Raw genomic sequence first — 21,898 nt, 5'->3', positions numbered from 1 at the left:
ATTTCTTCAAGGCAAATACACAAATGGCCAACAAGCACAGGACAAGATGCTCAATATTCTTAAGCCTTGAGGGAAATGCACGTCAAAACCACAGTCAGATACCACTTGATACGTACGGGATGGCGGTGACCAAAGGACGGGCAGTAACAAGGGCTGGCGAGGGTGTGGGGAAAGAAGTAGGGGGCTTCTCGCTAATTGCTGGTGAGAATGTAACATGGGGCAGCCGCTTTGGACAACAGTCTGGCAGTTCCTCAGAAGTTTAAACATGGAGTCACCATCTGACCATGTGACCCACACACCCAAGAGAAATGGAAACGTACTCCACACCAAAACTTGCACCAGAGTGTTCTGGGCAGTATCATTCAGAATAGCCGAAATGTGGAAAGAGCCCAATGTCTGCCGGCACAGCCATACCACAGAGCACTGTTCAGCCGTGAAAAGGAACGGAGTACTGGCGTGCACTACGATGTGGATGAAAACGTGTCCCTAAGTGAAAGAAGCCGGTCACAAAAGGCCACGTGCTCTATGATTCCACTGACACGAGATGCGTCCAGAATGAAGCAAAGCCACAGAAATGGAAAGGAGATGAGGGGTTGTCAGGGGCCGGAGGGAGAGAGGATGCGGAGTGACCGCTAACAGGTACAGGGTTTCGTGTTGGGGGGATGAAAATATTCTGGAATTAGATAGGGCTGATGGGTGCACAGTCTTGTGACTATACCGTAAGCTACCACATTTGAACATTTTAAAACAGTGAATTTTATCATATGTCAGTTACAGCTAATGAAATTGCTATAAAAATGTGAATTAGATCTCCGAACAAAAAAGTCTATAAAAAGGCAAGGGCGAGGCCCCCACAGAGCTCTGTGAGAAACCATGGGTGGTCTCCCCCTGCTCCGCCTCCTCCCAGGCTGTCATGGTCCTGAGACGGGCTGTGAGCTGGGCAGAGCTGGGCTCCAAGTCGCAGACAAAGGGATTTTGAGGGTCAGGGCAGGGTGCAGGGAGAGAAGCTCTGGTCTGGGTCCTTCTGTGGAGGGACAGAGAAGAGAGGGCCGATGGCGGTTGATAGTTTCGAGTAGGGTGTATGACATAAGCCACCAGCACCACTGCCCCACCCCCCAAATCTTTAGGAAAATTGACATTACCCCCCAATGTTTTGGAGGTGGATTTGTGTCTAGGAGGATGAAGGGAGTAGTGAATCTGACCTTGAAACTGATGTGGCATGAGAGAGTGACAGCCACGATGCACAGGGACCACGGAGTCCCTGTCCTCAAGCTGCTGGTGGTCCAATTGGGAAAACTCAACCCGAACATGTACAAAGGTGGATGACAATTAATAAAACAACAGTTCAAACCAGCGGCAGAAGAGCCACCTCAGGCAGGTGGACTGTAATTGTGAGAGCAGCTTAAAAGAGGAAGAAATCCTCGGCCTGCAGCAATCCAGGAGGGCTTCACTGAGGAGGTGAGATCCCAGCAGGGCTCAACATGATGGGAGAGGAAGAGGCTGGGAGAGCACTCTGCCCATGGGATCTAGGTGGGACCTTCCAGGAGCCTGGCTGTGGGGCTGCAGTATAGCTCCCAAGAACCTGCCATGTCCTGCAGGAAGGGCTGCTTGCCCCGTGGCTCAGAAAGAACTTCCCAGAGCAGGCAGCTGGGCCTTTCTTCCCAGAGTCCCTGGCCTCACACCATCTCTCTGTTCCTCCCCTAGGACCACACCCGTGTGGTGAGCCCCATCATTGATGTCATCAGTCTGGATAACTTTGCCTACCTGGCCGCATCTGCTGATCTTCGTGGAGGTGGGTCCATCCCCAGAGGAGGGGCTGTAGACTTGAAAGGGGCAGGTGAGGGCAGTCTGAAGACTTGGTCTGGTGCTCTTCTGCCCAGCTGTGCCAGAGCAGCTCACACCACCCCCTTACCTCCAGAAAATGGAAAGCTCTGGGGTTGGGGACAAAGCCCTCTGACACAATCAGTGACAGAGCCAAGCTAGTCTTGTGTCTTCCCCTCTGCACAAACACGGACACATCCTTCCCAAATGCTGCCCACCCAGGGACCATGCCTGCAGTCCTGGCAGAAGGACATGATAGGACAGTGTCTTGCATGAATTCCTAATATGTACGCCTGGAGGTGGTCTGGACCCAGACTGTCTAATACAGTAGCTATGAGCCGCTATGGCTATTGAGCTCTTAAATGTGACCAGTCTGGATTGAGATGTACTGTAAGTATAAAATACATACCAGGTTTCAAAGTCTAATTTTTTAAAAGATTTTATTTATTTATTTGAGAGATAGAGAGTGTGTGCACAAGACAGTGGAGGGGCAGAGGGAAGAGCAGACTCCCCCCTGAGCAGGGAGCCCGATGCAGGGCTCCATCCTGGGACTCTGGGATCATGACCTGAGCTGAAGGCAGATGCTTAACTGACTGAGCCACCCAGGCAGCCCAGTTTCAAAGTCTTATTATGAAAGAATGTAAAATATCTCATCAGTAGTTTTTTATATTGATTACATGTTGAAATGATAATATTTTCGGATATATTGCATTGAAATATATTATTCAAATTAATTGCGTATGTTCTTTTGGATATGGATACTAGAAAAAAATTTTAAGATTTTATTTATTTATTTGTCAGAGAGAGAGAAAGAAAGCACAAGCAGGGGGAGTGGCAGGCAGAAGCAGGGAGAAGCGGGCTTCCCACTGAGCAAGGAGCCCAATGCGGGACTCGATCCCATGACCCCAGGATTATGACTTAAGTCTAAGGCAGATGCTTAACCAACTGAGCCACCCAGGCATCCTAGAAAAATTTCAATTCCATATGTAGCTTGCATTTCTGGCTTGCATCATTTGCATTCTTTCAGACAGCTCTGGTCTAGATTTTATAGCCTTGCTGTCTGATACAATAGCCATATTTGGCTATTTTAAATTTAAATGAATTACAACTAAATAAAATTCAAATTCACTTCCTAAGTTGCACTCGCCACATTTCAAGTGCTCAGTAACCCCATGCGGCTAGTGCCTACCATATTGGACCGTCAGTGCAGATATAGAACATTTCCATCATTGCAGAAAGTTCTGTTGGACAGGCTACACTAGAGAATCTGTTGCTAGGAGCTAGAGGGAAGAGTGGCTTTCCTATTTGGGGCCCAGACTTCCAAAAAATGGAAAGAGCTATTACTTAGATCTTGGAGTTGAATGGAGTTCTGAAGGGAGCCAGGCATTTCTCCTTTAGGAAATCACCTCAGGGCCTTTGCATTTGCTGTTGCCCCTGCCGGGAATTCCCTTTCCCCAGATATCTGCATGGATCAGTCCTTCATTCAGGTCCAGTGTGACCTCATTAGACAGCCTTTCCTGACTGCCCTTACTGGGATAGCATGGACACCTCTCTTTTCTTTACTTTTCTTTTTAGCACTTTTCACCTTTGACTGGCAGATTATCATTGTATTGACTTATTTTTGTAGTTTCTGTCCTACCTAGTAGATTGAAACTCAATGAGGGCAGGGATCTGTCTCATTCTGAGTAAAGGAATGACTGCATGAATTGCCCAGGGCCCTCTGCGAGCTGGGCCCTGATCCAGGGAGACCGAGGGCTGGTGGAGCGAGGGGGCGGCAGCTCTGCCCTGAGCTCCGTCCTCACCCCACTCTGTCCCGTAGGATTTGACTGGAGCCTGCATTTCAAGTGGGAGCAGATCCCTCTTGAGCAGAAGATCGCCCGGACCGACCCCACCAAGCCCATAAGGTCAGTGCTGCCGTGGGCTCTGCAGAGCCTGGGTCAGGGGGCCTGGGAGGCTGCTGGGGGGCCGTTTCAGTTGCCGGCGCTCCTCAGGGTGCACTGTCTAAGTGCTGACTCGGTTCTGGGCCCGGGGCCAGAGAGGACAGAGGCCAGGGAGCTGCTAGATATCCTGCCCCTAAGACTCTGTAAGCGGGGGATTCTGGGGCAAATGACCTGGGGTTCTGGGGCCATCTAGAAGGGCTCCCAACTTCTCCAGCTCATGCGTTGTCTCTTTCCTCTCCTTGCTCCCAGGACTCCTGTCATAGCTGGAGGAATCTTTGTGATCGACAAGTCCTGGTTTAACCACTTGGGAAAGTATGATGCCCAGATGGACATCTGGGGGGGAGAGAATTTTGGTAAGTTGGAAATAGCAATAGCAGTAGCAACAATAATAGATAACCTTGTCCGAGCACACTCTGTGCATAAGGCCCTGTTCTACACACGTATTCGTCTGTTGAATCCTCACAACTCTCTGAGGTAAGTACTATTATATCTCCATTTTACAGATAAAGAAACTGAGGCACAAAGAAGTTAAGTAATTGGTCCAGAGCCACACAGCTAGTAAACAAAGATTTAGATAGTCGGGGGAGCCTGTGGTCGCACGACTAGACATGTGTGTGGACGCACAAACAGACTGTAACCAGGGCTGCAGCTTAAACCTGCAGCTGATTCTCTTCCAGAAGAGCCAGGGGTGGGGGGCTGCAGTGGAGTTTGGTGGTTAAATGTAAGAATGCGGGCAGATGGCCTGGGTGCAAATCCTGGCCCTGCCACCTGCAAGCTGTTTGGCCCTGAGCAAGTTAAAGCCTCCCAAAGCTCCCGTGTCCTCAAGGGGCTGGTGTGAGTACCAAATAAGAGACAAGTTAAAACACGTGGCATGCTGCTGGCGGCCATTGTCATCACTGATGGGCCCGGGGGAGCCCTCTAGCTCCAGCAGGAAAGGGAAGAGCCCAGTGAGCTCCCGGGGTCGCGGGCGAGGTTCGGTTAGATCAAGGCCGGATACAGATGGATCAGCTGACACGGTAATATAAGCGGGTTTAAAATGAGTCTGTCCACACAGTGTGGGCGAGATTCAGGGAGCTGCAGGGGCCGCGCAGTGCTGGACTGGGCTGGTGACTGCTGTGAGGTGTGGCCACCCCCAGGTCTGAAAGGCGGGGAGGGAGTGCCCCTGACAGGAGCTGTGGTCTTGGGGCACCTGCAGCCAGCCCACAGCACCCAGGCAGAGGGGGTTGGGGGCTAAATGCCCACCCACGCTGCCCCTCTCCCCACTCTGACTGACCCTGCCAGCCCGCAGGAAGGCAGCTGGTGGTGCAGCCCACACGGCGAGGAGCGGGGTGAAGGATGGGGAGTGATCCGGGGTCTCCTGGTCTTTGCAGAGCCCTTTGTTTCCTTCTTCATCCTCACCAGGCTTTTTGCGAAGTAAATACGGCTGGTGGTTTCTCACCCATTTGACAGGTGGGAAAACTGAGGTGGACGCTGCCTTCCAGAGTTCAATCAGGAAACTCCACCTCTGACACGTGTGCGTAGTGCCCCCACCAGAGCCACTTAAGTGTTGTGAGGTGTGATCAGAGCAAATTCTGTGTTCCTGAGAGGTGAGGAGCAGGACTTTCTACTCTCTCCCTGATCGAGATAGAGGAGCAGTGGGCTTTTTTTTTTTTTTTAATTTTATTTACTTATTTGAGAAAGACAGCGAGAGGGAGCATGAGCAGGGAGCTGAGGGAGAAGCAGGCTCCCCACTGACCAGGGAGCCCAATGCGGGGCTCGATCCCAGGACCTTGGGATCATGACCCGAGGCAAACGCAGATGCTTAACCACTTAACCAACTGAGCCACCCAGGCGCCCCAGCAGTGGGGCTCATAATAGGTCTAATTCTAACTCAAAACCAACTGGAGTGGAAACAGGCGCGGAATGTTCTCCCCTTTGCAACTTACTCTTGGAAACCATTTGCACACAGGCATTTGGAGAAGTAAATTCTGGGAACCGGGGTGCACTGACCCTTCTCTCTGACCTCCTTTCGCATGCTCTGGGCCCAAGTGACCTCCTGTGTGTCCTCCATCTCAGCCTGAAGGGAGCTTTGGCAGAGCGGGTTTCCTGTACAGACTCAGAGGACTGAGAAACTCACGCTCTCTCCTGCATCCAGGAGCTTTTTTTCTTTTGTCTTTTGTCTTTTTGTCTTTTTGTCTTTTTTTTTTTTTTTTTTTTTTACAGCTGGTGATTGGCAGAGAAACAAGTAAATGATCAAATGGCTAACTTCAAATTCTGCCTGAGGCGAGGGCTCAGTGGTTGGGGAACTTGAAAGGTGAACCACAGAGTGGTTCTGGGAAGGGTTTTGTTTCTTAGAAGAAATTCAAATAAATTTCTAGGCTAGCTGTAGTGCTCAGGCATTCAGCTGCTGGGAGCAGTTTTGAGCCAGGAGAGCTCTGCTGCTGGTGGTTTGGGGCCTTTCATTTCATTCTTTTGTTGAAGGAAGGGAGATGCCCAAACTGAGACTCATTCCTGTGTCCCCTCAGAGAGCCCCGGAGGCCACCGTAAGTGGAGGTGGCAAATGTGAAAACCTTGGGATTCCCATTAGAGGTCCTTTTAAAAGGTAGTCAGATCATATGGGTCCTCTGCTCACAACCCCGTAGGGACTCTGTCCCATCACTGAGAGCAAAGCCCACAGTCCTCACGCCATCTACCCTTCCCCCATAGCACAGCCCAGCTCTGCCCACATCCCCTGCCTCTCCCATCAGGCCTCACTCCACCCCGAAGTCCCCTCCACCAGGCCTCCCTGCGGCCCCGGAACTTGCCACCCCCTCCAGCCCTATATCTTTGCCCTTGCTGAGCCTTCTGCCTGAAATGCTTCTGCCGTAAAAGCCACAGGACTTGCTTCCTGACCTCCTTCAGGTCTTAGCTCAAATGTCCTGTTTTGATGGAGAACTTCCCAATCCAGTTAAAACTGCAGCCCACCGCAGCTCCCTGGTGGCTTTTCAGCCCCTCCCTGCTTCATCTGTCTCCATTGGACTTAGTACCATCGGATAGACTACGCATTTCACTCACCTTCTTGTCTACTTGCATTTTTGTTTCCTGTTTTAGTGAGTTCCCATCACCTACCTATGAGTGTGTGAGGATTCGAGAACAGTGTATGACACATAATTAACAGGTGCCCAGTAAAATTTTGCTGAATAAACTAGGGAGTCTGATTTAAACAGTGCTGCTTACTAGACAAAATGTGAACTCGATATTGTAATTCTGCAACACAGTATTGGGGTAATCTTGGAGAGGTTAACATGTTTGAGCCTCCCAGTCCTGATTAAAAACATGGGGACAGGGGTGCCTGGCTGGCTGAGTTGGTAGAGCATGCAACTCTTGATCTCAGGGTCAGGAGTTCGAGCCCCATGTTAGGCATGGAGCCTACTTAAAAAGAATAAATAAATTTTAAAAAATTAAAACAACCCAAACAGGAGGGTGATAATAGCAGCTTCACATCTTGCTGTGAGAATTAGACCTGGGTTATAGAGCATGGCGCACAGTAAGGGCTCAGTACATGGGTGATGGTTACTGCTCGTGACCGTGCTGTGGGTAATGCCAAGAACAGTTTGGACAGTGTGGGCTGGTGGGATGAAGTGGCTTACTAGCATAACCAAGTTAGTCTGGCAGACATGGAACCAGAATGCAGCTCTCCTGTCCCCCAGGTCTGCCCCTAGTTCTAAATCTCACTGACCTGGCTGCAGAGCTCTTCCCAGGGGAAGGAACACGAGCCTGGCAGTCTGCAGGCCACCCTAGGGAAGCCGATCAACGTGGCCACCCCTGCTCTGCCACGTGTCCAGCCCTGGTCCCTGGCCCATGTCTGGAAGCTGTCTGCTGCATACAGGCTGGCCAGAGGCAGGCGTTAGTCCCTGGGGGTGGGGGAGCAGGGGTGGACCCTGACGAGCTGTGCCAGGTGAGAACCCCCAGGCCTGGCCAGAGACCAGAGTGTCCATACAGCCAGCTGGGGAGTGGGAAGAGGGACCAAGGCTGGAACTCATGAGAAAAATAGTCCTTTTTTTTTTTCAATTAAAAACAGAACCAACAAACAAAAAACAAGGGTTGTGTCTTTTCTGGGACAGGAAGGAGGTGTTTTAATGTCACAGGGTGTCTGTCCCACTGCAGGGTTCATACGAAAGGGTAATCAGAAGAGATTATGTGAGGTTCTGACGGCCACCAAGGCGGGTCCTTCCCGGAAGTGACAATTGTTGAGTAGAGAACGGAGCAGGCAGTTCGTGATGTCCCCTTCCAGGAAGCAGAATGGCCACTTGCATCTCCCAGCCCTAAGAGGGACCGCAGTCCCTCGCAGTCCTGCAGAAGCTCATTCAGCATTCCCACCACTATCAAAAGGAAGCGAGTCTCAAGAGGGCCAGTGGTAGCCTGTACATGGAGACCCCCTGCGCCAAGAGGGAGGTCTGGGCCAGAAAGACACCAGCTGGAGCGGCCTGTGGCCTGGTTGGTGGCTGGTGTTCCAGCCGCATGGATGCCCAGGGCTGACTGATGAGCAAATGCATTCTTCTTAGCACTGGCCGGATGGGGCTTTCTAGTCAGAGGCTGGAAATGATGCCGCCTTTGATTCCGTTTTCCTTCTCCTCACGGCCTTGGTGCTGCTTCAGTGCTTTCCCCACTGCTCTTCCAGGGCTCGGATGCGGGCAGGGTGCATGGGGTTGGTGGCGGAGGGTGTGTGCGGATGGCGGGGGGGTGGGGGTGTGTGTGTGCGGGGTGGGGTGTGTGGAGGAGATGTGTGTGGAGGGGGGTGCGGTGTGGGGAGGTGGGGTATATATGAAGGGTGTGTGTGTGTTGTGTGTATGGAAGGGGTGTGTGGGGGATGGGATAGGGAGGTGTGGAGGGGGGGCGTGTGTGGTGGGGGGCGGGGGTGTGCACACTCATGGAGTGAGCAGTCAGGAACATGTGCAGGGATGGGCACATCCCATGTAAATGGGTCCAGGAACCCTGAGCCCCACTGTGCCTCCAAGGAGACACGGGGGGCGAGGGAGGCTGGCTCCTTCCCGTCCTCACTCCTTGGGGACTTGCCGGGGCTCTTCCCTCCTGACGGCTGCCATCTCCTGCAGAGCTCTCCTTCAGGGTGTGGATGTGCGGTGGGAGCTTGGAGATCGTGCCCTGCAGCCGGGTGGGCCACGTCTTCAGGAAACGGCACCCCTACAACTTCCCTGAGGGCAACGCCCTCACCTACATCAGGTAGGTCGCAGCGCAAAGAGCACCAGGCTAGGAGCCAGGACACCTAGGGTCTAGACCCCACCGGCCCTGTTTGTTACTCCTACAGCTTTGGGCAGCTGCCCCTCCCCCTTTCTGGGCCTCAGTTTCCCCAATTGTTCCTTCCAATTCTGGGGATTCCAGGTACTTTGAGGGGTGGAAGGATGAAATTGAGATTGTTGCCTCCAGGCCTCCCTTGTCTTGACCCTTTTTGTCCATGAGCGTCTTGGAAAACTGGCCCAATCACTAACTGGGGGCCGCCCTCCACTCACGGGGCCCCAGGTTCTGGTCACGGATGCCATGTCCTGAGCCTGACTTGGTCAGCATCTGCCTGTCCATGTCCCCAGCCACAGGTGTGCTTGGCCCTGGAGGACCAGCCATCACCTGCGCTCCTGGTGGGGGCGGAAGGGGAAGAGGGTCCCGAGCACCCCCTTGGAGGACAGTTCTTTTCTTGTCAGGCCCACGCTTCCTTGTTTGCCACGGTGGCTCCCCAGCTAGTTGAGTGGCTTATTACTTTGGTTTGCTTCCCCCCACTCCATTATTTGTTTTGATAATTGTAAAAGCAGCACATGTTTGCTGCAAAATGCGAGCTGTCCAGTGCGTGTGACGTATATGTGTCTGTACATATGGTGTGTTTTTACTCTTCATAGCGTACATGGAGGAGAAGGCAAGAGCCCCTTTACCCAACCCGACCACCATCCCACTTGTCTCTCCAGAAGTAACGGCTGTGACTAGACTTCTGGTCTATCAGGCCTTTGGACTTCTTTTCATACATGTAGTTCATGTAGAGAGAAGCACACACACCACAACTTTGTGTTTTTCTATAAGCGGGGTCACACTGTGTGTTCCGTCCGCAGCGTGCTTTTCTGCCACTGCCCCCTATGTGACAGCCATCCTTCTGTGTCAGTATGTACTGACCATGGCGTGTCCTCCACCATATACAAGTAGGGGCCATTATTCTCCCATTGAAGGGCATTCAGGTCGTCACCCATGTTTTATTAAACACATATTTGGCACATGTCCCTCTTGCCCACATGCAGGCATTTTGGCAGAACAGAGTCCTCCAGCGGCGTGTAAAGAGCATACGGACATGAGTGCACGGACGTTAACAGATCGTACCCATTTGTACCACCCCAGTCAGTGTTACTTTGCATACGTTCCCGAGATTCTCATCACCCTGTACTGCACAGAGCTCACTTGATCCTAACTCTGTCACTCCCCGGTGACTGTATCTTGCTCCTTCATCCCCTTTCAGGAACACCAAGCGCACTGCAGAGGTGTGGATGGACGAGTACAAGCAGTATTACTACGAGGCCCGGCCCTCAGCCATCGGGAAGGCCTTTGGCAGGTGGGCCCCTCCGCCAGCCCTGTTTGCCTCCCTCCACCCACGTTAGCACAACCAGAACAAAACACAAAATGGTGTGGACGCCAGGGAAGCACTCACAGTCTCCTTGGTAACTGAGCCCCTCCCCACCGGTCTCACATATGCAATGTGAGACAGGACTGGGTCCTTGAGGAGCACTCAGTCTCATGGAGAGAAACAACCAGAGAAGGCTCGCTTCTGGAGAAGAGCTGCCCGTTCACCAGCTGCCTGCAGGAAAAAGGACATCTGGGGGAGTAGTCAGGGCCGGGCTGTCTGCAGAAAACACTTGGGGTTTGGCTGCCACCCCCTACTGTTCGAAATATGCCTGTGATTAGCCTGTTTTCCTGTCCTGGGCTGGTAGGACGACAGCCTAGTTAAGCATTTTCAAAATGTAGATTGGTTATGAAATCCATTTCGTGGGTCGTGACCGGCATTAAATAAAATGACAGAGAACACGATAGATCGGTACGGAGCAGAATGGAAAAGAACAGTCGATCGCAGTTAAGGCTAAGTACTGTTGGGTGGGCTTTCCTTCGGTTACCTGTGTGTGTATGTAGCTACATGCGCACACGGGAACACTCGATCACAGTATCACGAGATACATTTATTTCTTAAGGTTGTGGTCAGAAGACCAAAAACACTAGTGATCATCTCTGAATCTTCTTCCCTCTGTTTATTCATATCTGTATCGCTTTAAAAAAAACTACCTCACAGACTATTTCTTTTCGTGGTGAACTAACCTTTACCGAAGATCTACCCTCTGCTAGGCTCTTATGCCCTCTTAATTCATTTAATTCTCTGAAAACCTTCTGGGATAGGTGGCCATGTTTACCGGTAGAGAAACTGAGGCTCAGAGAGTCGGTGAGGGTTGTCTGTCAGTGGCCATTCCCATCAGGGTAGCTGAGGACACTGGGGAGGCGAACTGTGGCGTCCAGGGCACATCAGAGGGTCCTCATTTGCCACGATTGCTGCAAGACAGTTAAAGCATGGCTTCCTTGTTGGACCCTTTCTGCTAAAATTGGAGTGCAGGAAAGGAAAACTTGGAGTTTGTTAAGGCTCTGCTTAAGGACCAGCTAGGGGTGTGCTGAGGTCTCAAGGTGAAGCCAGAGGCCAGCAGGGCCCCGGTGCGCGGCTCTGATCCTGGAAAGTGAGCCGGAATTTGAAGAAAGAAATGACGAATGGCCGGGAGACCTGGCGTGACCTTGCAGGTCAGAGAAGGATTTGCGTCAGGTGGCCACGGCCGGAGGGCGGCCTGGGACAGCTCCTGGCCCTGCCCCGCCGGCAGTAGGCGGCAAGGGGGGCCAGCCTCCTGGGGCTTCCTCCCTGCACCCGCCTGCCAGAGCCTGAGCCTTCCCTTCCGTTTCAGCGTAGCCACACGGGTCGAGCAGAGGAAGAAGATGAACTGCAAGTCCTTCCGCTGGTACCTGGATAACGTCTACCCGGAGCTCACGTGAGTGCAGCCCTCAGCTCGTGCGTCTGGCCTGGTGGGGGGCCAGCCGCTTGCGGGACCCCCACCCTGAGATCTCCCAGCTCGGGCAGTCCAGCTCTTTCTAGCTGTCAGTGTTTAATCTTCAAGTGAAGGCTCTGGCGGGAAATGGGAAGCAGTTACAAGTGAGATGTGGTAGGAACCTAACTCTTAACAGTCCGGGTCGTAGAGCCAGAAGCGGGTGTCGTCCCCACAGGGAAGCAGCACTGCATTGTGTAGCAAAAGCCACAGAAATAAAGATTCATCCCTTTTGACTCTGTTCTCTCCCTTCTGGGAGTTTATCCTCCGGAAATAAAGCAAGCAAAGCAAAAAACTGTTGGCAAGAGATGTTCGTTCAGTATAGGCTTCTCTGCTGCTGTGAAGAATCTAGAGATAACTAATAATAAGGGGTGGCTTTGGTGAATCCCAACACGCGGATCCAAACAGATATTACGCGTCCAGTAAGATTGCAGTCGTGAAGACCGAAAAGCCGTGGGGAAGCGTTTGCTCTGGCGGACTGGAAGCGGGAGGCGGGCGGTGGGCGCGGGAGCCCCCGGGCTGGGGGTGAAGTGTGAGGCTGGCGCAGGACAGGGAGGCTGCCTTTTTTCTCATTCCAAAATCCTTTTCATCCACACGGCTCAGGGCCTCACCTCCTTCAGGTCTTGACTCAAATGTCCCCTTCTGGGGGGACAGTCTCTGTTTGCAGAGCGCCCCCTTCCCCGGCGTCCCGTCTGTTCCACGCTCACCACCGTCCAGCGCCTACGTGGCCAGTTCGTTTCGTTGTTGTCCCCCAACTACCACGGGACAGAAAGCTCTGTGAGGGTTAAGGTGTGGATCTGATTTGTTCGCTGCTTGATCTCCAGCCCCTAGGACAGCGCCTGTCACAAAACGGGCACTCGCACTTGATAAATATCTTTAACTGAATAGATTGCATAGTCAATAAGCCTCAATAGTAATAACTTGGCAATCAGCCTTCTTTCTGTAGCTGTCACCTTAGGGGACGGGTTATTCCGTCACCGTCAGCTCTCTCCCAAGGATGCTGCTGCGGCTTTCCAGAACACTCCACCCCTCAGAGCCTGAGTGTCCTCAAAAAAGGCAAATCTCGGTTCTCTGCGGGCAGATTTGATTTTTGGAAAAGAGCCATAGTTAGGTTGTCACCAAGTGCAGTGAGTAAGGCGATCACCCCCAGATAAGGTGGCCCTGGGCCCCTGATAGAGCATGACAAGGGCTAAAACTAGTATCAAGAGTAAACGGATTCTGGGAACACGTTGCAAGGAATTTCAACGCAATCTGAGCAGCAGCGGCACCCTTGCAAAGAGCTGGCGGGCTGGATGAGCCAGTGCCCTGGGGGCCGGCCGTGAAGGGAAAGCGCGTTAATTTATGAAAGTGCGGTAAATGAACCACTTTCGCCAGTGGCCACTGTTAAGGGGATAGTTGCATTCAGACGTGTCATTTCTGAGGGAAAAAAACAGTTGTTTCTTTACATCCTGTGAGAGTTCAGACAACATTGGGACAGAGCCACAGGCTCTAGGCCTCGGGCAGGAGCTGGGGGCCTGTGGGAGGCATCGGGGGGGACCCGGAACGTGCCTTTCCTCGCCACACCCCATCCCCACGCGCGGGTCCCATGTCATCCCCGGAGGACGGAGAGGAAAGAGTGTAACTATCAGAAACCTGGACCCGTCACAAGGCAGGAGAGTGGATGAAACCAGCTGTGTGAAACGAGGAGCATGAGTCATCTTCTGTCTGTTCCGACACAGTGGGGAGCGTTTACAAAATGATCTCGTGTCGTAAGATGGAAGCTGGCACCTCCTTCCTGTCCAGGTTACTCATCCCCGGTCCGCTCTTCCGGTTCTGCCTCAGTGCTCGGGGTGAGGGGCCAGCATCGGCTCAGGTCGTCGGTTGGGAAGGTCCTCTGTATGCCCAATGAGACCAGCTTTCCTCCCACAGGGGATCCTAACGGTTGGGCCCCACTTGCAGACGGTCAGTGGGGAGACTGAGGAGGCGAAGGGAGGCCCGCCTCCAATCCCAGCACAGCTGCCCCCCTCCCCATCCCCATCCCTGGAAATCAGAGTTCTGCAGTTGGCCTCGAGCACTGCGAATGTAGTACTTTCATTAGGACGGTCAGGAACAGTAGTGCAAGCTGTGCACACCACATCTGCCGGGGTGCTAACCACACAGTGGATAGCGTACGTTGATTATGACACTTCCTGGCAGATGGCAGTAAGAGTCTTCTAACAAAACCCCGGTATATGATGACAGTCTTCTAACAGCTGGAAGTAACTGTCTCGAGGAAGGGATGCTTTTGCTGTGTCTACAAAGGCCTCATAAGGGCTAATGCCAGCCCAGCTGGGAGGAGGCCCACAGAGAGGGAGGCAGACGCAGGTGTCACGGAGCTGGGCTCTGCGGGAAGCCGAGGGAGAGGTGGAGACGACTGTGCCAGCGTCTCCAGGGCTGCGGCCACACAGACCCCTCACGAGCCACATCGGGTTTGGAGATTATTGCCCAAGCCCCGTGTTTCCCCCGTAAGCATCAGTGAGCAGGGCTTCATGCCAGTGGCTCTTGCCACACGTGGACCGTGCCCCCCTCAGCTCTGAAAGCTGAACACCCTGCACATCTCCCTTAGGACCGGGGGCAGGGAGAGGAAACATGTAGAAGGATCTGGAACAGCTTGGGCCGCATTCTTGAGCAGGTCTGAGGGGCCTCAGCAGGCATCTCGTCTCCACAGAGCAGGGCAAGAGAACAAGTTGCCCCTGGACGGAGCAGAGGGGGTGGAGTCCTTGCATCCCAACCCCCTCGCCCCTGGTGGAGGTTACGGATTCAAGTCCTACAGCGCTCAGTTGGGTGATGCAAACCAATCGGGTGGGCAGCAATGAGACGGGAGGGAGTTGTGGGGACCAAGGCCTCGCCGGGATGCAGAAGCCCGTCCCCCAGGGGGCAGCACAACCCTGTGTTAGTGCCTCGAGCGCCTCATGGGAGTGCAAGCTCAGTGTGGCCTGGTGTTCCTATGTTCTCAAGCTGGATTCAGATTTCTTTGTGTAACCTTCAGCTTTTTAATATTGCCAGTTAATTAAAGCAACAACAACCACGATATGCAGGTCAGACAAAATGTGTTTGAGGCCGGAGCCTCCCCCTAACCCCTGAATCAGAGGGCTCCCCTTGACACGCCCTGGCAGGGCTCACCCCCGATTCCAGGACCGAGAGACAGGAATGAGCAAAGAGCTTGAGGCATTTCCTGCTCCTGCTGGCCCGGGGTTGTGTGGAAATTCAGACTCAGTGAGGGCCTGGGTTGGAGAGTGATTCGGAGGCTGGTCTGGGTACCCAGGACCTGGGGGCCCTGGCTCCCAGCCCTTATCCTGCCTTTCCCCTCTGCTCCCAGCCCCTATCTGTGCTAGCTACTGGGAATAGAATAACTCCCTGGAGTCTAGCAACGATTGTGCCCAAGTTCTCCTTCCGTGGGCCAAGCCTCAGAAAGCCTGCAAGCAAGAGGCGGGATGAGGGCTGGAGAAGGACTAGGTCCCTGGGAGCAATCTGGGGTCTTGGGTGTGGACTGTCCAACCTCTAGGTGAGGCCAACTTGGGGCATAGCATGGTCTCTGCTCAGGGTCAAGGTAGGAAAGACAGAGTCTGATCCAAAGGAAAGGAAGAGGGGGCGCCTGGCTGGCTCAGGCAATAGAGCATGCGACTCTTGATCTCAGGGTTGAGAGTTCAAGCCCACTTTGGGTGGAGAGATTACTTAAAAAATAAAAAAATTTTTTTTCAAAGGAAAGGAGGATAGACAAGGAGCAGGGAGGATGTAGGTGAAGGAAGTGGGAGAGAGAAGGGGAAGGAAAGGAAGGAGAAGAGGCAGCGTTAGTGATTGGCAGGAGGGGAGAGGCATCCAGAGGAAGAGGGGAGGAATAAAGGAAGAGCAGTGAAGAGCAGCAGAGAGCCCAGGGGAGCCGGGAGGAGAACACTACTGATAGGGGCCTTTCTCTCTGCGGAGGAGCTTGGCAGAGGGGCCTTTGAACCAACTGACATGGCATCTAATCCGCCCCAGACACAGGATGGGGAGGGTATTTATAAAGGCTACTTGGTGGGAGATGGCGCCTGATGGGGGCTGCTGGAGGGTCTCCAGGCACACTCTGCCCCTTCCCAGAAAGGCCCTTTTTCTCAAAGCTTCAACCACCTGTGCATTAGAGGATCATAGGGAGCATTTTATTATTGATTATAGTCATTATTATTGTATTACTATTTTTATTAAACTTCCCTCTACTGACAAGTTGGGGACAAAATATTTATCTCTTCAGACGCCATATTTCCGGGAGGGATGGACCCTGATGCTCTGTGAGGCAGCAAGAAACCAATAAAGATGACTTTCTAAGCTAAAAACAATATATGTTTGGGGCCATATTCAGCTTGAGGGCCAGCAGTTTTCAACCTGTGGTCTAGAATTATTGCAAACTCTCAAGTGGGGCCTGGAGGCGTGCACACTCCTGCCAGGAGCGTGCGAGGGAAAATGAAGGTGTCTTCCTGAGGCTCTGTGAGAGTGGCTCATGGTTTGGGGGTTCTGGGGGCTTCTGCCCAGAGCTGAGGAAGGAAGACCTGGTTTGGTTGAGATCAAAGAATGCCAGAAGTGTTACGATGCCGCCCTCCCCAGCCCACCTGGGTACTCTTCGGAGGGAGGTAACAAGTGGTGGTTAAGATTAGGTACATGGCCTGACTCTAAGCCCCATCACCCCCTGGGGCCATAACCCAAGAGTGTGTCTGACCTTCTAAACCCAGGAATACAGCAAGCCTGCATCAGCTGGGGCCAGCAGCTTCTTTAGTTTTATTATCCACAGAGTAGGACAATTGTGTCGTGTGTGTGTGTGTGTGTGTGTGTGTGTGTGTGTGTGTGTGTGTGTGTGAGAGAGAGAGAGAGAGAGATGTGTATTTAAGCATATTTTCCTGTGCATATAAATTTTTAAGTAATATTTTGAAACACGCCTGTTTTATTTAACAGTATGTTGTAAACATTTTTCCATCCGATCAGATACTCATTTGGAGTCATTTTTTTTTTAAGATTTTATTTATTTATTTGACAGAGAGAGAGAGACAGCCAGTGAGAGAGGGAACACAAGCAGGGGGAGTGGGAGAGGAAGAAGCAGGCTCCCAGCGGAGGAGCCTGATGTGGGGCTCGATCCCAGGACTCTGGGATCACGCCCTGAGCCGAAGGCAGACACTCAATGACTGAACCACCCAGGCGCCCCTGGAGTCATTTTTGATGGCTATGGGGTTTTCCATCCTACCGATGAATCAGTATTTATTTAGCCCATCCCCTATTGTTGGATATCTATGTTTTCAGTATAACCAATCATTCTGCAAACATCCAAAATTATTGCTGCAGGATAACAAATTTCCAGAAGTAGCCTTGGGATTGTTAGGTCAAAGGTATGCACATTATTTTTTGTGTTTTTTATTATTGAAATACAGCTGACATACAGTGTTATATTCATTTCAGGTGTTCCACACAGTAATTGAACAATTCTCTACATTATGCAATGATCCCCATGATAAGTGTGGTTAGTCACCACCTGTTACCATACGGTGTTATTACAGAATTGTTGACTATATTTCCTATGCTGGACTTTATCTCTGTGACTTATTTTATAACTGAAAGTTTGTAGCTCTTAACCCCGTTTATCTATGTGTACACATTTTTAAGGCTTTGGATACATCATGCCACATTACCCTCCAGAACCATTGGGCCAATTTATGCTCTCCCCTGTAGGGTACGAGAAGATCTGATCTCATAGCTATTGCCAACACTGGGAATTGATATTGATTGGTGTTGATATAACTCCTATGATACATTTTGTATAAATAAACATATAGAAATAATACATATTTATTACATATTGTATCTTATGCACATATATATGGTAAACAGTGGTAACTCTTTGATATGTATTTCTTTAATCATTAGTGAGATTGAACATTTTCCTATTTGTGGGTCTGAAATTTGCCTCTCCGAAGTGACCTCTTCCCTGTCATTTTGAGATGTCATATCGAGTCCATATTTAGGCCCCAGTCTCTCCCCAGGTTTTCTTCTTTCTGGACTGGGGAGCCCTGGGTTTATGGGGGGGGGGCCTGGTTGGCCCCTGGGGCTCCCACAGCTGCTCAGACCCGGTGGGGCGAGGCTCAGTCTTACCCCAGGCATCCCCGCCCCTTCCCCGGTCCCTTGCCCTCCTGCCCCTGCCGGCTAGGGCTGCTCCCCGGGCCCCTTCCCGTGACGCTGAGACCAAGGGCATGATGCCCGGGAAGCCGCCTGAGCATTGCCCTCTGGCTGAGGGTGAGTAAGCCTGGAGAGGGCAAAGGACGAGCCTGACTGCTCCCTTTTCCCTCAGAGTCCCCGTGAAGGAAGTGCTCCCTGGCATCATTAAGCAAGGGGTTAATTGCCTAGAATCCCAGGGCCAGGATTCAGCTGGGAACTTCCTGCTTGGAATGGGGATCTGCAGGGGATCTGCGAAGAACCCCCCAGCACCCCAGGTAAGCTGCTTAGGGCCTTGAGGTCAGAACCAGGAGGGGGCAGGGAGCCAGGATCATCGTCCAGGAGTTGTGGGGGAGGGCTTCCCTCGCTCATTCCATTTTCTCTCTGCTTATACCCTCCACAAACCCACTTCCCCAGGGACCATGCACACTGACCCCTCACACTGCTCCTTGGGTCTGCTTCTGCCACATTCCCAGCCCTTTTCCAACCTGTCACACAGTTGCCCCCTGGTTACCACCCACTTTCTCCTTTGGGGAGAAATGCTATCCAGACGGCACCACTTCTCTCCTGGGATGCCACTGTGGTCCACGTGTATCACGGGCAGCAGGGCTCCCAAGACTTCTGTGTGTACGTGAGTGTGCCGCAACGAGGGTCGCTGCACCCATGTCAAAACAAGAGCCGGGCGTGGAGATCCCCTGGCCGCCCTGGTCCCGCGTCCTGTCTCTCCCTGTCCCCCCCCATAGAGCATCCCTTGGTACATCCTGGATTGTCCTCTGGCCAGCTCCAGCCAAGCTCCCCCCCCAATGCTTTTATTATGAAAACTTCCAAACATACAGAAAAGTTGAAAGAACGGTACAGTGAATACCCATATACTCACTCTTATTATTTGTAGAAAATTCTACCAACATACACAGTATTTGTTTTCTCACCTGTCTACCCACCTCCCCCTCCATCACCATACGCTGGGACTCAGCCACTCATGTCCCTGTCTTCCAGGCGTGGCTCTTCAGCGACCATCTCATCCAGCAGCAGGGAAAGTGCCTGACCGTCAGCTCCACCTCAGTCACCCCAGGCTCCCTGGTCCTGCTGCAGGGGTGCAACCCAAGAGAAGGCAGGCAGGTGAGTCTCCTCACCCCCGGGGTTGCGCAGACCGGGTGCGAGCTCCTGGCAGGGGAGCCCTGGGTTGTAACAGATGGACTCAAATAAGCCCTCCAGAGTGAGGGTCACTCCAAGTCAGCAGCTAGGTCAAGTCTATTGTACTTCTTCGAGTAAATATTGTTAAATGTCCGTCCTGCCAGCCTGTGAGCTCCGCCAGGGCAGGGACCGTCGGTCTTGTGTCCCTAGCCCCTGACAACCACTGCAGCCAAAAGCTGGCTTTTACCAAGAGCCGCTGATAGGAGTTTTACATAGATGATCCCATCTTGTCCTCGTGCAACCCAGGGATTTGGGCCCTTGTACCATCCTCATCTTAACAGGTGGGTAAACTGAGGCTTGCTGGATTTAAGAAACACGTGTCAGATGACACAGCTGGGAAAGGGTGGAGCTGAGATTCAGACCCAGGTCAGTGTGACCCCTAAACCCACGGTCTTAACCCAGAACACAGTAGATGCTCGGTAAGTATTTCTCGATTGTGGCTGCTGGGAAAGTGAGTCCCAGGGACACCGATCTCCAGCTGGCGCGGCCGCCTCACACGAGCACTGCCTTTTCCATGTGTCAAGCACTCAGCCACCCTGTCTCCACGGATCCTGGGAGACAGGCCAGGCCCACCAGTCGGGGGAGAAGCTGACGTTCCAAGAGGACTTCACTTGCTCAGGATACGCAGCAGCTGGTGGCAGGCAGCCCAGCTCCCTTCCTGGCTGGGAGGGAGCCCCTCTGCAAGAGGGATGGGACACAAAGGCCACAGGTCTGCTCCATCCCGTCCTCTGCCCACACCCCGGCAGCCCTCCCTGTGCCTGGCCCTGGCCAGCCGGCGGGACAGTGCCGCGCCGGGGAGAGCGCCTGGCTGTCTGACTTGGCCTGCAGGGTTTCCTCCCACCCCTTTCCTGTTTGCCTGGGTCAGCTCCCTCTTTAGGGATGACTGGCAATTTGCTATGCCATTCTGGAAAAACAGCCAGATCCCCTCCCTCCAGCCTCTGAGTGTGTGTGTGTGTGTGTGTGTGTCTATGTGTTTGTGTGTCTGTATGTGTCTCTGTGTGTGTCTGTGTCTCTGTGTGTGTGTATGTCTGTGTGTGTGTGTGTGTGTGTGTGTGTGAATTGTGTGCCATGATCAGCTTGCTGGGCCTGCTGGACACTTGAGGGGTTTCTGATGGCAGGTGGAGTTTGTCCTGCTCCCTCAGCGGCCTGTCCTCCGCCCCTGCCCCGCAGTGAGGGACGCCCTCAGGCTCTTCTTCACAGGGGCAGCCGACATTTCGGACCTCTCCGAGGGTCAGGCTTTAAGCGCACTCCCACCCCTCCTTGACTAGGCCAAGCTAGGAAGTAGTTCCTGGGGCGGCCGCCGCTCAAATAATTCTCTGGAGCTCTAGCCGCTGTGCTCCTGCAAGTCCTGCCAGGCCCCCAGCCGCCCCCTGGGCCCCGGGCCTCTCCTCCCAGACGCCAGGATGAACAGACCTCCCGCAGCTCGTGCCTTCTCAAAGCTAGACCTCCCTCCTTGGTCCCCTTGGCTTCCATGGCCACTGGGAGTCATGAATGCTGTCCTGGAGCCAGTGGGATGGAGTCGGCAGACCCCAAGCCCCACCACCCCTCACCTTCCGAGCCTCAGTCTCCCCCCTGCCTGCCTTGCAAGGTGCCTGCAGGAACGGAGGCTGAGGGGATAGGAGAGTGCCGTGAGGGGCACTGTTTCTCTGGCCGGGCCCAGGCCTGAGTGGCCAGGAGAGTGCCCGATGGCATGGGTAGGAAGTGAGAATCCTGCGGTTTGGGGAGCCCCTCCAGGGATCGGGTGATCCACTCACTCATCCACGCATTCACCCTTCATACGTAACACTGCGCTGGGCCCCTGCCTGTGCTGGGGAATGTACGGCTCCTGCTGGCCACAGGCGGAAAGGAGGACGTGGTCCAGCGATGCCCAGCGGGGGAGCATGGCCACCCCTCCCAGGAGGTCAGGGACTAGAAGAGCACAAAGCAACAGGATGCTGTGAGTTCCAGAGGGACCAAGGCCCTGTCGTACCCACTGCCCGGCTTTTAGGCCAGGGACCCCTCTCTGCTGCGGCCGCGTGGGCACCCCCAGGCCCACATTCCCAAGGGGAGTCCGCAGCCCCCACCTTCCCCCTAAGTCAGTTCGCGTCTCTGCCCACCCCAACCCCTGCAGCCCTAGGCCTGGCCCTGCAGCTCAGCCCTTCTGTGGGCACTTGAGCAAGCCCATGGCCCCACCCCCTCAGAGCTGAGCACTCGCCACTTCCTGTGGAGGAGGGGGAGACAGGGAGAGGAGAGACAGAGATGGACAGACAGACCTCTCTCACTATTCTTCTCGGAGCCTTGACGCCTGGGCCAGCCTCTCGCCCCTTCTCCTGAGTGTTCCGAAGGACACCCTGTCTTCCCCCCAGGCACCCCCAGATGTTCCACAGGAACACCGCTTTTCCCCTTTGTCGAGCCTGGGGAAGGGGAGGCCCAGGAGGGGACTGTGACGGGGACCCCAGGCCTCCCACCATCTCGCCGGCCTTACTCCTCACCACTGCAGGCATGTTGGCCAGTCACCTGCTGCATGCGTACAGAGCTGCGGGGAGAGGAAATCTTGTTTGAAGAAGCAAAAGACACGCTAAGCCAGGACCTGCAGACTCAAGTGCCAGCAGGGAGGGGTGGGATGTGCTGCAGGGGCGGGGTGTGCTGTCCCCCCAGCAGGACCTTGGTAAACGAGAGCCCCACCTCCAGCAA

General features: G+C 53.4%; 1 protein-coding gene across 1 annotated transcript in view; it reads left to right on the top strand.

Annotated features, from left to right (window-relative positions):
- GALNT16 (polypeptide N-acetylgalactosaminyltransferase 16) overlaps window positions 1-21,898 on the top strand; it is an 87,998-nt gene that overhangs the window by 63,589 nt on the left and 2,511 nt on the right. Inside the window, exons 7-14 of the mRNA XM_040641728.1 lie at window positions 1,705-1,792; window positions 3,641-3,725; window positions 4,011-4,114; window positions 8,834-8,960; window positions 10,231-10,323; window positions 11,705-11,788; window positions 18,168-18,309; window positions 19,028-19,150. Coding sequence (XP_040497662.1) covers window positions 1,705-1,792; window positions 3,641-3,725; window positions 4,011-4,114; window positions 8,834-8,960; window positions 10,231-10,323; window positions 11,705-11,788; window positions 18,168-18,309; window positions 19,028-19,150 — 846 coding nt within the window. The remainder of the gene's footprint in view (window positions 1-1,704; window positions 1,793-3,640; window positions 3,726-4,010; window positions 4,115-8,833; window positions 8,961-10,230; window positions 10,324-11,704; window positions 11,789-18,167; window positions 18,310-19,027; window positions 19,151-21,898) is intronic.

The sequence above is a fragment of the Ursus maritimus genome, unplaced genomic scaffold (assembly GCF_017311325.1).
Source record: "Ursus maritimus isolate PB19 unplaced genomic scaffold, ASM1731132v1 scaffold_25, whole genome shotgun sequence".
Taxonomy (NCBI): domain Eukaryota; kingdom Metazoa; phylum Chordata; class Mammalia; order Carnivora; family Ursidae; genus Ursus; species Ursus maritimus.
This window is presented reverse-complemented; position numbering and strand designations above follow the sequence as displayed.